A 19,029-nucleotide genomic window follows, 5' to 3' on the forward strand; every position below is an offset into this window, starting at 1 on the left:
TGTTATAACCAGTAACATTGGTTTTCTCTAGCTAGGAGTCAAGTTGAGACTGCTGTATTTGCTATCTTGCCTGTTGGGCAGATGTTCTGGAGTTGGCTGTTCCCTGGCATCCCTGTGGCACCAAGGCAAGGGCAAGGGAAGAGCCTGGGCAGGAACTGCAGGCATGCAGTGGTTGACCACCTGAGCTCTCAAGTTATGGGATGGTGGTCACTGTGGGATGACAGCACACTAGACCATGGCGTTTATTGGCATTGTTTCTTTGGAGTCTATGTGATGGAATGTATTTTTCAAATACTGAGATTTGCATTTTCTGTAACAATTCCTTATGAAAAAAAGAGGTAAAATTGTGCATTTAAAGTGTAAACTTTAATAAAGATATTTGTAGCTACTTCTAATACAGAAGTACAAATAAGCCTTGCAAACAAACTTTGAAAAACACCTAACAGACACTGTTGAATAAACACCAACAGTTACCCTAGGAAAGTTAAGATTCTAACATTTTTCCAAACAGCACTTAGAAAATAGGTGCTATAGGCCTAGTGAGCAAATGCCTAAAACACTGGGCTCTCCCATGCTGACCTGTGGTCCCAGATACAATCTGTTTCCTTCCCTCATGGAAGTTCTCCAAAAGATCCTGGACAGTCCCTCTCTCCTTCCACTATAGTGAGCTTCCTGCCAGCTGAGTTTCAAAAGGACTGGCACTGTGGGCTTAAGAGAGTGCCAAGAAAGGTTTAGGAGTCACATATTAAAATCTAGTGATCCAAAAAGCTAGCCACTGTTATCAACTGTGCAAAACAAAGAGCTCAAAATACTTTTTCCCGGGGCTGGGGATATGGCCTAGTGGCTAGAGTGCTTGCCTCGTATACATGAGGCCCTAGGTTCAGTTCCCCAGCACCACATATACAGAAAATGGCCAGAAGTGGTGCTGTGGCTCAAGTGGCAGAGTGCTAGCCTTGAGCAAGAAGAAGCCAGGAACAGTGCTCAGGCCCTGAGTCCAAGCCCCAGGACTGGCCAAAAAAAAATAAAAATACTTTTTCCCTTCAAAATACTGTCTTTGATTTTACTCTTCGTCCAGACCAGCTTGGTCATACATTTCATTCTCCAGTGGCTTCTCTCAACAGCCATGTTAAGAGTTTCTGCTCTACCTTCAGGACAGACAGTGCCATCCACCTTGTCACTGGTCACAGTATGGGCAGTAAAAGCAGCAGTCATGCTCATGTCAAAAGTCATGGTTTTGTGCAGGCAGGGGTGAGCACAGCGTTTTAGTTCTGTGTTGCCCCTGGTCAGCTGACAGAACTGGGCACATTTCCTTATATCTTTGACTTAGAGGTGACAGGTCCTCCCCATTTCGGGTTTCCTAGAGGGAATCGTTGAGTAATTAACTATGCCTTTCCCTATTTCAAGTACATAGATTTTGGTGGGGACCCAGCTCCAACCTGTGCCCAGATCAGCTCTTAGCTTTTCCTAGAGCAAATCAAGATGTGGGGCTAGGGTCTAGCAGGCCTCTTTCTGTGTGCTTAGGCTGAGTAATGACTGAAACATCCCAGCTTCCTTTTTTTCTGTATGGAAAGAGAACCACAGTCTCCTCAAGGTGCTGGAGTGTAGCTGCCTATATTTGCTTTGACACAATTCATGGGTGGGTAAAAGGCTAGGCTCTGACATGTCTGCTGGAGGGCCAGCAGGACATAGGTATGGTGGCTCTAGGAAGGGGGCTGGGGCTAGTTACAGCCCATCTGCATCATAAAGGAAGGAATATGCTGAAGGCTGGCATTGGTGACCTCAGAAGGAAGCACCTTGAACAGGACCTGGCTCAGCACAGTTGCCCGACATAAGCTAGTTTTTCTCCATTTCCCTTTGCCAGCAAATCTGACTACAACACCAGTGCCCCTGAACTGAACTGTGCATCAAAAAGCCACTGCTTTCCCCCATAGCACTGCCCATGGTCACCCCTACTAAAGAGAACAGAGAAGCTTTCAATAATTACAAGCTTGTACTGCAGAGCCCTTTGGCTCTCTAGAATGATAATCTCTCTTGAAGTAGGTAAGTGCTTCACCACAAGGTAAGGATAGTATCAGTGGAGAAATGTCTTCTACCTGGGCAGGGTGCTAAAGATGGCCAATGTGTCTTGGAAAATGGGCTCAAAAGCGAGCTCCCACCTACTACCATCAAAGAATGCTTTTGGCTGCAATGCCAGAGTGCACTTACGGCACTCGGAGGTCTGCACCTCTCTGGATTTAGTCCTCACATCCTGTACTCTTATACCAACAGTGGCCTGTGGTGCTCTAACCAGGGGTTTGCCCCACTACACTGAAGATCTGGAGGCCAGGAACTTCACTTCCTCCCCCTTTGCCTCCTGGCATATGGTGAGTGCTGCTTAACATTACTGAGTAACTAAAGGAGGTCCAGAGCAGTGGCAAGGACTGAACTGCAGTTTCAAGCACCAAGCTCTGAGCTCTCTGAAACTCAGATTAATGTCTCATTCCAGCTCTTCCCCTTTTTGTCAACTCGTCCCCTGGAGAGCAGAGATGTATGGAAATGTGGATGAAGTGTATTTAAGTGTTCTAGGTACAAAGTGAGAGAAGCTCTTCACTGTACACTTAAGGGGGGAACCCGAAGCTGGAAGAGGTTATGCAGGTTATAGGAGAGGTGAGTGAGATGAGGTGAAGGCCAGGAATCTGGGCCAGCATGAGTCTTTATTTTCTTATCTTTACAAAAAGAGCACTTGGTGCTCCTCTCTTCTTAAGTTTAGAATTTCAGGAGGTAAGTGGGCATGGACTTTTATCAAATCTAGGCGGTGACAGGTAATGTTGACTATACACAGCAGTAGATAGGTTTCAAGCCTAGCCACCTTAAGTTAGGACTGTCTATATTGGCATCTGTAGGCTTGCCCCAACTTTGATGTTAGTTTAACCAGTTATCTTTGTAGAGATATAAAATTTTTTGCCCCAAATGCAGACTTCTTCCTTTGAAAACAGACCATATTTAACTTTTTCAGACATATTTAATATTTAAAAGAGAAATCTTGCTGCATCCATAGAAATCAAAATATGTCTAGAATTAGCCTATCACGGTTTATTATCACATCTTACCCAAGTCAGTGGGCTCTGGGTTATAAATTCAACTTCGCTTAAAGGTAGAGGTTTTTAGAGAAAAGATCATGGAAGTTAGAGATCAAGAGCTTTTCCAGTAATAGTTATACAGCTTTCACTATGCACAGCTTCAGCCAGGTTTGGTGGTACACCTGTAACCTCAGCAGACTAGGATAGGAGGATCATGAATTTGAGGCAAGCATGGCCTTCATAACTTGACAGCAACAAAAAAAGAGCCAAGCATGGAGGTATATGCCTACAATCCCAGCTACTCAGGAGGCAGAGATTTGGAAGGCCACTGTTCAAAGATAGCCTAGGTAAAAGCTAGTGAGACTCCCATTTCAACAAACAAGCATATAATCCCATACATATAATCCCAGATACACAGGAAACACAGGAAGGTCACAGGTTGAGGCTTGTGAGGCAAAACAAACCCTATCCGAAAATAAAAAGGCTGCAGGTATAGTTCAAGAGGTAGAGTACCTGCCTGAGTAAGCAAAAGGCCTTGAGTTCAAACCAGTGCTCTCCCACCTGCCCCCAAATAGTTTCCTGGGATATGTCTGCCTGTCTCTGCTGAGAGTCACAGTCCCTGCCACTGCTCCAGGTGCCCACAGGACTGGGGTTGTAGGCAGGGCCCATGCTGGTAACTGATCCAAGCCACATGGGAATCCTTGGGAAGGAAGATGGAGCTCAGACTTTATTCTCGTTTGTCTTGTTAGTTCTGGGTTGGTTACATTTGTGCCATGAGTATCTGAGAGCTATGGAGGAAGACAGCTGGCAGATCTAGGAAACAGCATCCAAACAGGCTTAAGGAACAGCAGGCACTAGGCAGGCTGTCAGAATCTTGCTTCAGGCACCAGAATGGCAAGCTCCACAAGAGGCACATTTGCAGAGTGGTCAGAGTCCTCCTAGATGCTCCTGTTTGATGCTGGGAGCCACGGGAGGTATACATGAGTGTCAAGGGTGGACTTCCTTCTCTGAGTATCATCAACATACTGAGCACAAGCTTAGAGTGGAAAGGAGCATGTGATGGCCAGAGGTGGGCAGCCAGTGTATTCTCTCAAGTTGGGGTCATCCAAGTCTCCACGATTTGTGTGTACAGGGTTGTCCAGCTGGTCACTAGGGGGACCAGTTGCTCTCACACATACACAGCGGGGCTCCTTGGTCCCTGGCTTATAGAGTTTCCTGGGGACACCAATCCAGTCTCTGTTTATACCACCACTAAGGACAGAAGAAAAGAGGACTTCTTAAAAGTGTGAACTCACAAGTCTTAAAGACACACTCATTGAACAGAAGTTGCTGTACTTCCACCTCAGAACTGTTCTGGGCAGCACTCTGATGCATTCAGCCCCAGGCCTCTGCTCTCCTGACTTCCTCTGACTTCCTCCAGCTTCCCCAATATAGTGCTAATCCCAACTTCTGCAGGCTGAGGAAAGAGTCCATGTCTCTTTAAAGGAGCCCCAGCTCTCCTTGTCCCTTTGAGGTGGCAGCATCACTTCCTCGAACAGGCGCTGTCAGCTCAAAGAAGGCTCCCCTGCCTAGTGGCCTTCAAACAGCGTTCTTCCCCATCACATCCCAGCACAGGATGGCATCTTGACCTTAGGGCCAGGGTACTTGGGTGGTGGTGGCCAACTAGGAGAGCCTGGCCAGTCAGCCTTCTCTGGGAGGCCTTGACACACAGCTACATGCTAGGAGCTAGGTTAGCCTGCCCCAGGTCCTGCTCTTATGTCACCAGACAGGGATAGAGGCTTCTGCTCTGTCCCAACCCAGCCTGGCACACTCCCACCTGGGCAGGGGGACATTAACTCATCTAGGGTAGTTCAAGCCATCTCTTACAGACTCAGAGAACCCAGAAGTTTGAATTAAGCTGGCCTGATGGTTCAAACGAGGTGGAAATAGGCTTCTTCAGTTTCCCAGAACAACCTGGAATGATCCTTGTGGCATCATTTCCAATCTAGTTCACCTCATTTTGCTCTCCCAACAGACTTCCCATTTTTAACCTGCACTTCCTGCAATCAGAATGTGCAGTGCTTTGCTTTTTCTTTCCTCTCTTTTAATTTGCACTGTTAGGAATGGAGCCCAGATCTTCACACACACTAGGCAAGTGTTCTACCACTGAGCTACATTCCCAGCCCGGAACACTGTGCTTTAAAGCACCTGAGTGCACCAGAGTGTGGCCGGCCTCCTCACCCTACTCTTCTGTAAGTGGGAATGAATTCTGTGCTGACAAACAGGAAATGGAGGCCACAGGAGACTAAACAAACCCGAAGCAAGCAAGATATACTATTATTGATGCGTTCTTTGTTGGGGACAGCTGTGTCTTTAAGAGGCCACAGCTGGTTTTAGCCCATCCCCTCTTCTTCCGCCTTCCACAGGAAGCAGGGGCGAGCATGTGTCTGATGGCCAGAACCTCAGAAACCCAATCCTTGGGGGGCTGGGCCTCCACCCACAAAGGAAGTCCCCTGACATCACCTGAGGGACAGCTCTTGTAGTCCAATCGGGGGGGGGCCCCTCTCCTGGCCCGCCTTTGGGGTATATCTCTTGGGGCCCCTCATTTGAAGAAATCAGAACGCCCATGAGGCTTCTCCAGGGACCCACACATCCGTGTCTTCCTTGGCGGGTTTGGGGCACCCTGCGACCACACGCTACCGAGGGCTACCTGTGGCCATCGCTCCCACGTAAGAGTGATAAAGGACCACCCAGGAAGGGGTGGACAAGCCCCCCCCAAGCAGAGGGGAAGTACAGAGAGCCCAACACTTCTTCAAGCAAGAAATACTATGCACATTTCTCCTTCCCAAACCAGCATTCCTCCTTCAGCAGGGGCTCTGGGGGTACTAGAGATGCCCAGGACTCAACCCTACTGTTCTTATTCAGTTACTGACAGAGGTTTTGCCATCATTCTTTTTTAAAATTTATTGTTATTCTAGAGGTGATGTGCAGAGGGATTACAATGACAGTCAGGTAATGAGCACATTTCCTTTCATATGGTGTTTTCTGTTCCCTCACTCTCTCCCAGACCTTTTTTGTTGTTGTTGTTTGTTTTTCATTCCCAGAAAATCTAATGTGCAACCAAAGATGAATCACTATCATGGAGTACATGTATTTTATTTTATTTATTTATTTATTTTGTTTGTTTTCTCATGGACTTTCCTGCCCGGCTTTTTTTTTTTTTTCTTTATTGTCAGTCCTGGGGCTTGAACTCAGGGCCTGGGCACTGTCCTTGAGCTTCTTCTGCTCAAGGCTAGCACTCTATCACTTGAGCCACAGTGCCATTTCCGACTTTTTCTGTTTATGTGCTACTGAGAAACTGAACCCAGGGTTTCATGCATGCTAGACAGCCCCCGGGCTGGCTTTGAACAACAATATTCAAATCTCAGCCTCCTGAGTAGCTAGGATTATAGGGTGAGCCGCTGTGCCAGCTGGAGCACATGTATTTTGAAAAAGTTCCCCTGAGTTAGTAATCAACTCACTATTATAACTGCATTATTCCCTGAGTAATGCAGACAGGATGGCCTAGAAGTCTGATTTGGGAGGGCAGAGGAGGAAGCAGAAGGAAACTGGCTTACCTCTTTGGGGAACACCAGACCCGGCTGCCCTTGGTGGCACTCCACTCAGCATTGCATGGAGGGAACTTCTGCTTTTCTTTCTGTTCCTGTTGATTTGCCTCCAAGCCTTTGGTCATCATGTCTTTGACCTGGGCCAACTCCGGGGTAGGTAGCCCATCCTCTCCGTAGAACCTTCCTATCACCCTTCCTGTGGAGAACAGGAGATCAAGGTCAGAGCAAACAGATCTGGGTCAACAGGAATGAGGCTCAAGTTCTTGAGGTTTGGACTTCAGTGCTGCCTGCCAGGTACACATTCACTAATAACTCACTTGTGAGGAACTTCTTATTTTTTTAGTGCTAGGGATAGAGTCCAGGGCCTTGCTCATGCTAGGCCAGTGCTCTACCATCAAATCACCTTTCTGAGATAGCGTATCACTTAGAGAGCCCAGGCTGGCCTCAAACTTCCTTTTTTTTTTTTTTTTTTTTTTTTTTGCCAGTTCCGGGGCTTAGACTCAGGGCCTGAGCACTGTCCCTGGCTTCTTTTTGCTCAAGGCTAGCACTTTACCAATTGAGCCACAGCACCATATCTGGCCGTTTTCTATATATGTAGTGCTGGGGAATCGAACCCAGGGCTTCATGTATATGAGGCAAGCACTCTTGCCACTAGGCCATATTCCCAGCCCTGGCCTCAAACTTGACTTTTTTGCCTCTGAGTAACTGGGATTACAGCTCCTTGACTGGTACTTTTTTGTGTGTGTATGCTGGCACTGGGGCTTGAACTTTTTCACTTAAGGATGGTACTCTACCACTTGAGCAATTCCTCTACTTCTGGCTTTTTGCTGGTTAACTGGAACTAACTTTGTAGCCACATTGGCTCTGAACTGAAGCGATCCTCAGATCTCAGCCTCCTGAGAAGCTAGTATTACAAATGTGAGCCACTGGCATCCAGCTCCTGGGTATTCTTTTTTTTCCCCCTCCGCCAGTCCTGGGCTTGAACCCAGTGCCCAGTGCACTGTCCATGAGCTGCTTTTGCTAGAGCTGTAGAGCGTGAGCCACAGTGCTGCTTCTGGCTTTTTTTCAGTTTTTGTGGTGCTGAGGAATCAAACCCAGGGCTTCATGCATGCTAGGCAAAGCACTCTACCACTAAGCCACATTCCCAGCCCAGCTACTAGGTACTCTTTTTAAAGCATGAAAAAGACTGCACTGCTGTCCCTGTTTGAAACCTTCCTGGAGCACATGTATACACTATCAACTTCTTATCTAGGGCCCTACAACCATTGGGTTTCTATTTGCTTCCTCAAGCCACTCCTTTGCTCATTTCTTATGACTTCTGCATGCTTATTTCCTCTTCATTCCTTGACCAGGCTTTGCTACACTCCAGCTTCGTCACTACTCTTCCCTCAACCTTAATTCTCTTCTCAGGAATCAGTTAGAAATCCTCTTCCCAGGGTCTGGGAATATGGCTTAGTGGTAGAGTGTTTGCCTAGCATGCACAAAGCCCTGGGTTCAATTCCTCAGCACCACATAAACAGAAAAAGCCAGAAGTGGCACTGTGGTTCAAGAGGTAGAGTGCTTGCCTTGAGCAAAAAGAAGCCAGAGACAGTGCTCAAGCCTTTAGTCCAAGCCCCAGGACTGGCAAAAAAAAAAAAAAAAAAGAAAGAAAGAAAGAAAAGAAATCCTCTTCCCTGGTATGACCATCCTCATCTCACTGCCAGGCACCTGTTTTAACCAACCACCCACTGTAATGGTGCCTCAGATGCCCAAAGATGCAGCAAATCAGTTTTATGTATGGCATTATCTGGAGGCATCTGCTCAGTTTACTTGTTTAGGGCCTCCTCGAGAACCCCAACATGCAAAACAGCTTTGCACAGAGCAATTGTTTAAAACACTTATATAAATAAATGAAAGGATATGTCTTAGTCCCAGGTCTATAGGCTTCAATGGGTTGGGCTGGCTTGGCACAGGACTTCTGGCTCTGTATTACATGTGGACAAGTCTGTTTTGGTGAGTTTCAGTCAAGAGACTAAGGGTTAACAGAAAGAGGCAGGGCTGGGGATATGGCCTAGTGGCAAGAGCGCTTGCCTCGTATACTTGAAGCCCTGGGTTCGATTCCCCAGCACCACATATACAGAAAATGGCCAGAAGTGGCGCTGTGACTCAAGTGGCAGAGTGCTAGCCTTGAGCAAAAAGAAGCCAGGGACAGTACTCAGGCCCTGAGTCCAAGGCCCAGGACTGGCAAAAAACAAAAACAACAACAACAAAAAAAAACAAAACAGAAAGAGGCAGAGACAGAGTTCTAGACCTTGGGTCATGAGAACAGTGGTTGTTGAGCAAGTCTGTATACCAGTCTTCACTTCAGTGTGCACCTTGACAATACAGCTTTACCTGTTGATGCATCCTAAAGGTTTCTGGTGTTTGGAAAGAGCCTCACATGGTCCTCATCCCTCAGAACAGCAGGAACTATACTGAATTTACCCATCCCCAGAACCAGAACTTATTTAAAATCCTGAGGCATTTCCAAACATGTCCCCTCTACACATTCTTCATTGTTTCCACTAAGCTATTTCATGCATCTCACTAAGTACACCAGTAACACCTCCAGTTTGGACCCCTTCAGCATAATGGTGCTGTGCTGGCATCTTTTCCTACTCACAGGGCTCCAAGTTTCTTTTCTTTGTGCTGGTACTGGGGATTGAAGTCAGGGCTTCAAGTTCATGTTGGCATTTTGACTCATAGCTGGCACTCTACCACTTGAGCTGTACCTCCACTCTGGCTTCTGGTTGGGTAATTGGAGATTGTCTGTCTGCCCCAGATAACTTCTTCAAACCTTGACCCTCAGATCTCAGCCTCTTAAGTAGCTAGGATTATAAGTGTGAGCCACTGGCACCTGACTCATACTTGCTCTTTTGTGGGATTTCCCCTTCCCCCCACTAGGTTTTGAACTTGTGCTTGCCAATAGTGCTCTACCACTTGAGCCATAGCCCCAGGCCTTTTGCTTTTGTTATTTTTTTAAACAAGGTCTCACATTTTTGCCCAACGTCAGCATGGACCATGACCCTCCTATTTTTGTTTCCTGCATAACTAGAATGACAGGTACACACCATCGCATCCAGTTTGTATTAGGGGTCTCTTAAACATTTTGCTGGGGCTAGTTTGGAACCATAATTTCCCCAATCTCTACCTCCTAAGTAGCTGGGATTATAGGCATGAGCCACTGCACCAGCTATATTGGGTTTTCTTTTGTTGTTGTTGTTTTTGTTCCCAGTCCTGGGGCGTGGACTCAAGGCATGAGCACTGTCCCAGGACTGGTAAAAAAAAAAAATATATATATATATATATATATATATATATATATATATAAAAAGAAATGCTATGGTTCTCAGAACAGGAAACACAAGCAGACACGGAGAGGCTTAGGAATAGGGAACACAACTTCCCTCTTAGACCTGTTACAATTGTGAGGTGATAATGGCATTCCCTAGAAGTTAGCTATGTCCATGTGGGGCTCCAGTGAGAAGTGGAGCTACAGACAGATGGAAGAAAGTGCCTCAGCCACCTCAGTTTCCTGTGCCTGCGAAGGAATCTAGTGCTTGCTGTCTCTAGCAGTGCCTTAGTACACTGTTAGATATATTTCTATTTGAGTTGAGTTCCCTCATTATCACCAATATGTAGCAAGTGCGATACCCCAAACAGCTGGTGTTAATGTTTGATTAGCATAATGTTTACCTCGGAGACAGCTCACTCACAATTTTTGCTTCCTTAGAGAGAAAATTTAAAGAATCATACACCAATCTAGGTGTTAAGCCTCCCTGGATGTATAAAGCAGCCTAAATCCAGGAACACAGCAAGACAGAAAAGTTGAGCTTCTGGAGCTGGCTGTTCATGCATGGTACAGATGACCAAAAGGCTTTGGGCACCTGAGGCCAGAGTAAATAGCTTGGCAATCCTCTCTCAAGATTGGCCTATTCATTTCCTTCTAGGGCTACTGCTGTATCAGCCAGAATTTAAGGTGAAAAACCCGAATTTTAACCTTAAGCCCAATTCCAACAGAATTTTGGTCTCTTGAAAAACACAACCATATGAAAACTATGGAAGTAGCCTATGAACAACGTACCGACAAATACATAATTTTTCTCATAGAATGAAAGCCAATTTTGAAGTGTCAGCATCTCAGAGAAAGACAGATCAGTTATATCATCCACAAGGCCTTCTTCAGAGTAGTCTCCGGTCACAAATGCTCTAGTTGCATCTCGGCCTATGAGAGAGAAGTTTCCAACAGATTCAGCTGTAAGCCACTGATATCATACCAACTCAAAATGTCTGTTTTTTTTCTGAAAATATATATTTTTTTTGGTTATGGGGCTTGAACTCTGCCTGGGCACTGTTCCTGAGCTCTTCAGCTCAAGGCTCATATTCTATCACTTTAAGCCACAGCTTCAGTTCTGGTTAGTTGATTGGAAATAAAAATCTCACAGACTTTCTTGCCTAGGCTGGCTTTGAACCAGTCAGATCTCAGCTTCCTGAGTAGCTAGGATTACAGGCATGAGCCACCGGCATCCAGCCTTAAAAAATATATTCTAACCTCTACTCTCAAGAAAATGAAATCCCCTTCTATGACTAATGATCCTGGGAGACAACTCTCAGGCAATTGTCCTATTTTTTTCATTCACTTTCAACAACTTTTTTTTTTTTTTTTTTTTTGCCAATGCTGGGGCTCGGGACTCAGGTCCTGAGCACTGTCCCTTGCTTCTTTTTGCTCAAGGCTAGCTAGCACTCTACCACTTGAGCCACAGCGCCCCTTCTGGCCTTTTCTATATATGTGGTACTGAGAAATCGAACTCAGGGCTTCATGTATACGAGGCAAGCACTCTACCACTAGGCCATATCCCCAGCCCCTAAACAACTTTTAACAGACCTGAACACTTTTTTTTTTTACTTCCTTGATTCTACATCCTTATTTTTCTTCCTACCTCTCTAAATCCTCACTGATTACTAACTCTGAGCATCAAATACACTCCACATTTCTCTCATTTGACAATCTGATCCGCCGGTGGCTAAAAAGCCCACCTCTAGTCGGGTGTCAGTGGCTCATACTTGTAATATTAGCTATTCAGAAGGCTGAAATCCAAGGATCATGGTTCAAAGCCGGCCTCAACAAGAGTCTGTGAGACTCTTATCCCCAATTAAGCAGCAAAAAGTTGGGAGGGGAACTGTGACTCAAATGGCAGAACATTAGCCTTGAGTAAAAAAATCTAAGGGACAGTGCTCAGGCCTTGAGTTCAAGCCCCATTACCATCACAAAAACAAACAAATCCTATCTATGCCAAATGTCACCAAAGTTTAGTGTAGAATTCGCTTGAGCATCAGACTTGTGTTCCCAACTATCTAAAGTAACTGCACACACAAAAAGTTGGAAGTGAAGGAATGTCTCAAGTAGTAAGGTGTCAGTTGTCAGCAAAAAAAACTGAGTAATAGTGAGAGGCCAACAATTCAAGCCTCAGTATGAGGTATGAGCATGCACGTGCACATGTACCTGCACACACACACACACACACACACACACACACACACTCAGACAAATGATGTGTATAAATTTGGGTGGATAAAGACCAAATAGATCTGATCATTATCTCTCCAAAGATGTGATCAGAACTAAAACACTAATATAGGTGAGGTGTTAAGCCTTCCTGGTTGTGTGCTGAAGCTAAATGCTTCTCCAAAGAAGATATAGTTAACAGATCCATGAAAAAATGAAGCATTAGGGAAAAAAGTAAGTAAGACCACAATAAGGTACTACTTTAAAACTACCAGGGCTGGGTACTGGTAGCTCATGCTTGTAATTCTAGCTACTCAGGAGGCTGAGATCTGAGGACTGCAGTTCAAAGCCAGCCTTGGCATGAAAGTCTCTGAGACTTTTACTTCAATTAACCCCAGAAAACCAGATGTGGCATAGTGGCTCATAGTGATAGAATGCTAGCCTTGAACAAAAAAGCTCAGGGACAGTGCCCAGGCCCAGATTTCAAGCCTCACAACCGACAAAATAAGTAAATAAAAACAAATAAAAATAATTAAGTGAATAAAAGGAGCGAATTTGATCAATATCACAGTGAAACACCTTTGTCCAATTAATAGGCACTAATAAAAAAAACTAAAAAAAGAATTAATAGGTTGGATATGCAGCTCTGTAGCAGAAAGTTTGCCCAACATGTTCAAGACCCTGGGTTCCATCTATAACACCCTATTGCACCATTCTATTAACAAGTGTTGATAAAAAATGGGCTGGGAACATGGCCTAGTGGCAAGAGTGCTTGACTCGTATACATGAAGCCCTGGGTTTGATTCCCCAGTCCCACAATGGCCAGAAGTAGCGCTGTGGCTCAAGTGGCAGAGTGCTAACCTTGAGCAAAAAGAAGCCAGGGACAGTGCTCAGGCTCTGAGTCCAAGGCCTAGGACTGGAAAAAAAAAAAAATTAAAAAATGTGGATAACTGAAATTGCAATCCATTTCTGGTGGAGATATATAACAGTGCCAGTACTTTAGACAATCTGGCAATGTTCCACAAAAATTAAACATGGTTACCATAAGACCTAATAAGTTCACCTCTAGGAATACCCAAGAAAAATGAAAACACGTTTTACATAAAAATTGATATACAAATGTTTCTAGCACTGTTATAGAGGAAAATGGTAATAATCTCAAACTGATAAAGTGTTATATTCATACATAGCAGTATTAACTATAAAAAGAAGTATGAATATACAGGGATACATAACCTTGAAAACACAATGCTAAGTAAAAGAAGCCAGAATAAAGAAAACATGCATGATTTATTTATATGAAATACTCAGAAGAAGCAAATTTGTAGGTATACAAAGTGGAGGAGTTGCCGAGGGCTGAGGGGAGGAAGAAATAGGAATAATAGCTAATATGTAAAGGGTTTTTTAGGGGTGATAAAAATCTTCTGAGATGAGATAGTGGTGATGTTTACACATTTCTAATATGAAAAGCCACAGTATTGTGAATTTTTTCTCTTGTGCTGGTACTAAGGCTTAAACTCTGAGCCTTATACTCTTGCTTGGTTTTGCTCATGGCTGGCAGTTCTGTGGTCTTGTGGATTATTTTACTCTTGATTTTTAGAGATACCAGTGCCTAGATAACAATTATACGTCTTAAAAGGTAAGATAACAACATCTACTTACTTAGTGGAATGGTCAATAAATGAAGGTTGAATAATTGGTATAAAGGGCTCAATAGACACTAGAGTACACTGTAAAAAAAAAAAAGGCATTGCAGAAATGGAAGGCTTTATGTCCACACTTGCAAATCCATGAGAGCTGCATCAGTATATGGCAGGACAATGTGTCAAAAAGTACACTTAACTGCAGAAACAACAAAAATCCATGATTTCAGTCTCGTCTCCACTTCTACTCACTGTATAGCTCTGGCAAATGCCTTCTGCTACTGAAGAGCTGGGAATGAAAGAAATGGTTTGTATGTAAGTGCAGCTTCCCAGTCCCCCTAAGATAAGGACAAGTAGATGTTGTTTAATTATCAGCCTAGTCATTAGCCTTGTCTTTTTCTTTTTATATCTGGAAGATAGGCTGGTAGTCCAGGTTCATATACTGTCAATGCTTAGTTGTGAGGCCCTCAGGCAAATCATATTCTTCAACCTCAAGTGTAAAAAAGGGACAGTGAAACAAACCTAATTTGCTATATTTATTTATTACCCTGGGCCTTGAACTCTGGGCCTGGGCACTGTCCCCAAGCCTCTCTGTGCTCAAGGCTAGCATGCTTAAGCCACAGCACCATTTCTGGATTTTTCTTTTTTATGTGCTACTGAGGAATCAAACCCAGGGCTTCATGCATGCTAGACAAGCGCACTACCACTAAACCACATTTCCAGCCCCCTCATGGACTTTTCTGCCTGTGCTGGCTTTGAGCCTCTATCCTTAAATCTCAGCCTGAATAGGTAAGATTACAGGTATGAGCTTGATACCGGCTTGATACATGTTCTTAGACGCTTAACATATGCATAGTTTCATTCTAAGTTGGTTTTATTTGTATGCTTATTTTTTGAGACTGGGCCTTCCCTGGTTGCCTAGGTTGGTCTGGAACTCCTGACTCAAGGTATCCCTCTCTCTCAGCCTCCAGAGTAGTTGGGGGAAACAGGAACTGCACCATTGTGCCCATCTTACTCTAAATTCTAAAGGGCTGTAAGGATAACTGTTATTTGCTTTCCTGTGCTCTAACTTCATTATCTGTTTTGGTACCAGTCCTGGGGCTTGAATTTAGGGCCTAGGTGCTATCCTTGAGCTTTTCTTTTTTTTGGCCAGTCCTAGGCCTTGAACTCAGGGCCTGAGCACTGTCCATGGCTTCTTTTTTGCTCAAGGCTAACACTCTGCCACTTGAGCCACAGCGCCACTTCTGGCCATTTTCTGTATATGTGGTGCTGAGAAATCGAACCCAGGGCCTCATGTATATGAGGCAAGCACTCTTGCCCCTAGGCCATATTCCCAGCCCCATCCTTGAGCTTTTGTGCTCAAGGATAGTTTAACCACTTGAGCTACAGTCCCACTTCCGGGTTTTCTGATGGCTAGAGATAAGAGTTTCCTGGAATTTCTTGCCTAAACGGGCTTAAAACTGCAATCCTCAGATCTGTCTCTTGAGTAGCTAGGATTATAGACATGAGACATCTGTGCCCGGCTAATTACCTTTTTGAAAGTTGGACAAGTATATCTGTACTAGAAGCAACAATGAGTCAAATCAAATGTATTCTTTACGGGGAATACTGGGGCGGGATTATTTTGGATCAGAGAATTGAGGTAATTGAAGTTACTGCAGTAATGCGAAGGGACGTACCTCACAGGCTCTGCTTTAGTCTGGCACAGGGCACATATGCGGGGAGAGTAACCAACGAGACACACGTGTCTTGGGGACATAAGTCACGCACAGCCGTTGAAAGAGGGTACAGGAACCAATGACTGACCAGAAGGATGGTACAGTTGAGTCCCGGCCACTACTTTCATTGTTCTGATAACTGGGGGGGGGGGGGGGGGGGGCGGGGGAGGAGTCGGCAAGCAGCTAATAAACTAATGAATGGACTAACGAACGACGCCCCCCAGGCCGGACTGGAGGCGGCCCCAGAGCGGGCGGCTGCCGGGCCGGGCTGAAGGAGACCCGGCGCGGGCGGCCGGGCTGGTACCTGCGAAGCCGCTGTAGTGGGCCCCGGGCTCGTAGTGCTGCCGGCCCGAGGACACGTCGTAGACGCGGCCGAGGAACGCCAAGTACAGGCCCGGATCCCCAGGGCCGCCACGGTAGCGGGCCAGCTCCTCGGATGTAAAAAGACGAAGGTCAGCATGGGTGACCCACCAGCCCCTGAGCCACGCCGCCATTGCCGCCACTGCCGCCGTCACCAGTGTCCATACTAGGACAGGCCCGCAGAACCTCCGCATGCAGACGGCCGCAGGCACACCCTGCTTCCGGAAGGACACCGGAAGTGACGTCACCACCCTGCGGGCGTTCGCAGTCTGTGGGGAAAAGGTCACTCCTTGCCTCCAGTTATACTCCCCGTGCTTTTTTCCAGCAAAGCTCATGAGCACACGAGCACTCCTGAGGAAGAGAGCGGAGCAGCAGCGAAAGAGCTCTGCTTCCAATTTTCCGCCCCGAACAAAGATGGCGGCCGAGGAGGCTGCGAGGTGACGTGCAGCGCTCTTGGAAACCAGGGTTTTTGCTCCGCGGTCCGCCTTGTGGTGTCGTGACGTGGAGGAGGCCGACTGACGGCCCTTCGCGACGGTAGCGTCGCTTGACGTCCAGGAAGCCGGAAGTCGCCGCCGCCGCCCCTCCGTGTCCCCGCCCGCCGGAGCTGTCTGAGGTTGACAGGTCGAGGCCGGGCGGCGGCGGCGGCGGAGCGAAGCGTCCAGACCCAGGCCCCATGGGGAACGCGCCGAGTAACAGTAGTGACGACGAAGCAGCGGCCGCCGGGGCCGAGGGCTGGGGAACGCACGCCGACTGGGCTGCGGACCCGGGCGCGACCCCCGGCCCCGCCGCCCCGGCGCTGCCGCCCTCCGCTGCGCTGCTTGAGCCAGCCCGGCTGCGGGAAGCGGCCGCGGCGCTGCGGCCCACGCCGCCCTGCGAGTCACTGGTGTCGCGGCACCACGGCGCGCTGTTGCGCTGGCTGGAGGAGCGGCTGGGCCGCGGCGAGGAGTCCGTCACCCTGGAACAATTCCGGGAGCTGCTGGAGGCTCGCGGCGCAGGCTGCTCTGGAGAGCAGTTCGAGGAGGTCAGAGCCCGCCAGTGACTGAGGGAACCTGGGCAGGGCGTTGTCCCCAAAGGGTGTGGAGAGGTGGGCGGCTGCTTTGGAGAGGCCACGTAGGAACCCATAGGGTCCACAGGTTCTTGGAGTGGAACCATGGGGGTTGCCGGGACCCATTTGGGGCGTCTAATTTTTTATCTCCAGGCTTCACTTTTTAACCTTTGTTAGAGATATGGAGAGTCTAGGCTGTCATTGCTCTGAAGAGCCGGAAAAGCCAAGATATCTTGGTATGTCTTACTCCCGAAATGTATGCTGGTGACAGACGCTCAGTTGCTCTAGGACCGTTTCTGAGAAAGGTTGTGCGCGGATCAAGGGAGTGACAGTGAAGACCGCTGTTTTACTAGTCCATGCGGGTTTTATACAGAGCACTTTCCGAATCTATGGTGGGGAGAAACATCTACTGGAGAGACTTAGACTCCACAATCCATTCTGATCTCTAAAAAGCACTCGCTTTTCCAAACCACACGCTTGAATTTAGACCATTAAAGAACCGGCTTTAACCTCATTTGAACCCTTATGAAGCTGGACGCTGGTGGCTCACGCCTGTAATCCTAACTACTTAGGCCGTTCGAAGTTAGAAGCCAGCCTGGGCAGATACATATGACACTTATCTCCAATTAGCCAAAACTCGGAAGAGGTGTCGTTCAGGTAGTTGAGCACCAGCTTGACATGTATACACGAAGACCTGAGTTCGAGCACCAGTGCATGAACATGCGCGCACACACGCATGTGCGCACATACAAATCCTCAGAGACCTAAAATTGGTTGGCTCATAATCATAGCTTTTCTGCTAAACACTGTTTTAAGAGATAGGAAACATTGATTCAGAATCACCCAATGCATCATTTCATTGGGAAAACGGACTATCACTCAGGTATGTTGATTTTTTAAAAAAAAATATTCCACTACCTCTCCCTGAGATTCTATTTCAACTCAACAGTCTTATGGCAAGAAGGATGTTTAATTTGTGAAAATCAGTAAGTCATGTGGAATGGTCAGTCAGTGAAAGGTGAGTTACATAAAGCAATAAATCAACAAGTAATTGTCATCAAAAAGTTTTGTTTACTTAAAACTGGATGCTTTTGAAATGTTTTCATGCCATTAATCCTCACTCAGGAGGCTGAGATCTGAGGATAAAGATTCAAAACCAGCTTGTGCAGAAAAGTCTGGGAGACTTTTATCTCCAATTAATCACCCCCAAAAGCCAGAAGTGGAACCATGGCTCAAGTAGTAAGAGCAGTAGCCTTGAGCAAAAAAAGCTCAGGGACAGGGGGCTAGGAGTATGGCCTAGTGGTAGAGTGCTTGCCTTGTATATATGAAGCTCTGGGTTCAATTCCCCAGCACCACATATATAGAAAAAAGCCAGAAGTGGTGCTGTGGCTTAAGAGCTAGAGTGCTAGCCTTGAGCAAAAAGAAGCCAGGGACAGTGCTCAGGCCCCAAAGCCAAGCCCCAGGACTGGCAAAAAAAAAAAAAAGCTCAGGGACAGTTTCCAGGCCCTGAGTTCAAGCTCCAGGACCTGCAAAAACAGAAAAAGAATGTATTTCTGTACATCGTGAGAATATTCAGATAATATAGTTGGTATGTTTTGTTTTCCTCTCAAAAATGCCCTTAAGGAATCCCAACTCTTATAACCCAAAATATTGATCATATAGTGAAAGATCTTCATTAAGAAACGTGAGTACTTTCTCTTTAGTACCTACATGATTTTGAAAATATAAAGCCATGGTAGAAAGAATGGTGCAGGTTTACTTTAAAAAAAAGTCACTTTTATACAAAGGCAGATGAAGAGAAAGTTATTTCTGACATGGACAGAACTATATATGGGATTTATAAAGGTTCTGTAACATAAGGCATAGCCCAAAACGATCACTCAAGGGTTGTGGCATTATTCATTGGTTCAGGGCCTATGTTGAATGTCAGTCATTTAGATGACATTGGACTTGGTGGCTAATTGCTCTCAGAAAGTCTGTAGTGTGACTAGTCACAAGTGGCTCATATCTGTAATCATAGCTACTTGGGAGGCTGAGAACAGGAGGATTGTGATTCCAGACCAGCCTGGGCAGAAAAACAAGGGAGACCTCTT

General features: G+C 46.2%; 2 protein-coding genes across 4 annotated transcripts in view; one reads left to right on the forward strand and one right to left on the reverse strand.

The window, feature by feature from the left end:
* Positions 1 to 2,674: 2,674 nt before the first annotated feature.
* LOC125365926 (neuferricin) lies at positions 2,675 to 16,226 on the reverse strand. Of its 2 annotated transcripts, XM_048366228.1 has the most exons (4): positions 15,836 to 16,226; positions 10,749 to 10,889; positions 6,656 to 6,842; positions 2,675 to 4,310 (listed from the first exon to the last, which is right to left on the reverse strand). In XM_048366228.1, exons 1-4 carry the CDS (start codon positions 16,224 to 16,226, stop codon positions 4,097 to 4,099), a joined length of 933 nt encoding a protein of 310 aa, XP_048222185.1. In that variant the 3' UTR covers positions 2,675 to 4,096. The 2 variants fall into 2 exon arrangements, with proteins under 2 accessions (XP_048222185.1, XP_048222186.1); XM_048366229.1 differs by lacking the exon at positions 10,749 to 10,889.
* A 195-nt stretch (positions 16,227 to 16,421) lies between these two features.
* The window catches only part of Zzef1 (zinc finger ZZ-type and EF-hand domain containing 1), a 166,295-nt gene continuing 163,687 nt past the window's right edge, over positions 16,422 to 19,029 (forward strand). For both annotated transcript variants that reach the window (XR_007213754.1, XM_048366226.1), the window contains exon 1: positions 16,422 to 16,912. Coding sequence is in view for 1 of the 2 variants with exons in the window: in XM_048366226.1 (XP_048222183.1) it covers positions 16,565 to 16,912 (348 nt within the window). In the remaining variant the exon portion in view is untranslated. The remainder of the gene's footprint in view (positions 16,913 to 19,029) is intronic.

The sequence above is a fragment of the Perognathus longimembris genome, chromosome 17 (genome assembly GCF_023159225.1).
Source record: "Perognathus longimembris pacificus isolate PPM17 chromosome 17, ASM2315922v1, whole genome shotgun sequence".
NCBI lineage: Eukaryota > Metazoa > Chordata > Mammalia > Rodentia > Heteromyidae > Perognathus > Perognathus longimembris.

Coding starts and splice junctions, on each gene's coding strand:
- LOC125365926 (XM_048366228.1), bottom strand. CDS start 16,226: ATGAGCTTTGCTGGAAAAAAGCACGGGGAGTATAACTGGAGGCAAGGA. Junction 10,890..15,835: donor CCACTACAGCGGCTTCGCAG/GTACCAGCCCGG, acceptor TCTCTCTCATAG/GCCGAGATGCAACTAGAGCA. Junction 6,843..10,748: donor GAAAAATTATGTATTTGTCG/GTACGTTGTTCA, acceptor TGTTCTCCACAG/GAAGGGTGATAGGAAGGTTC.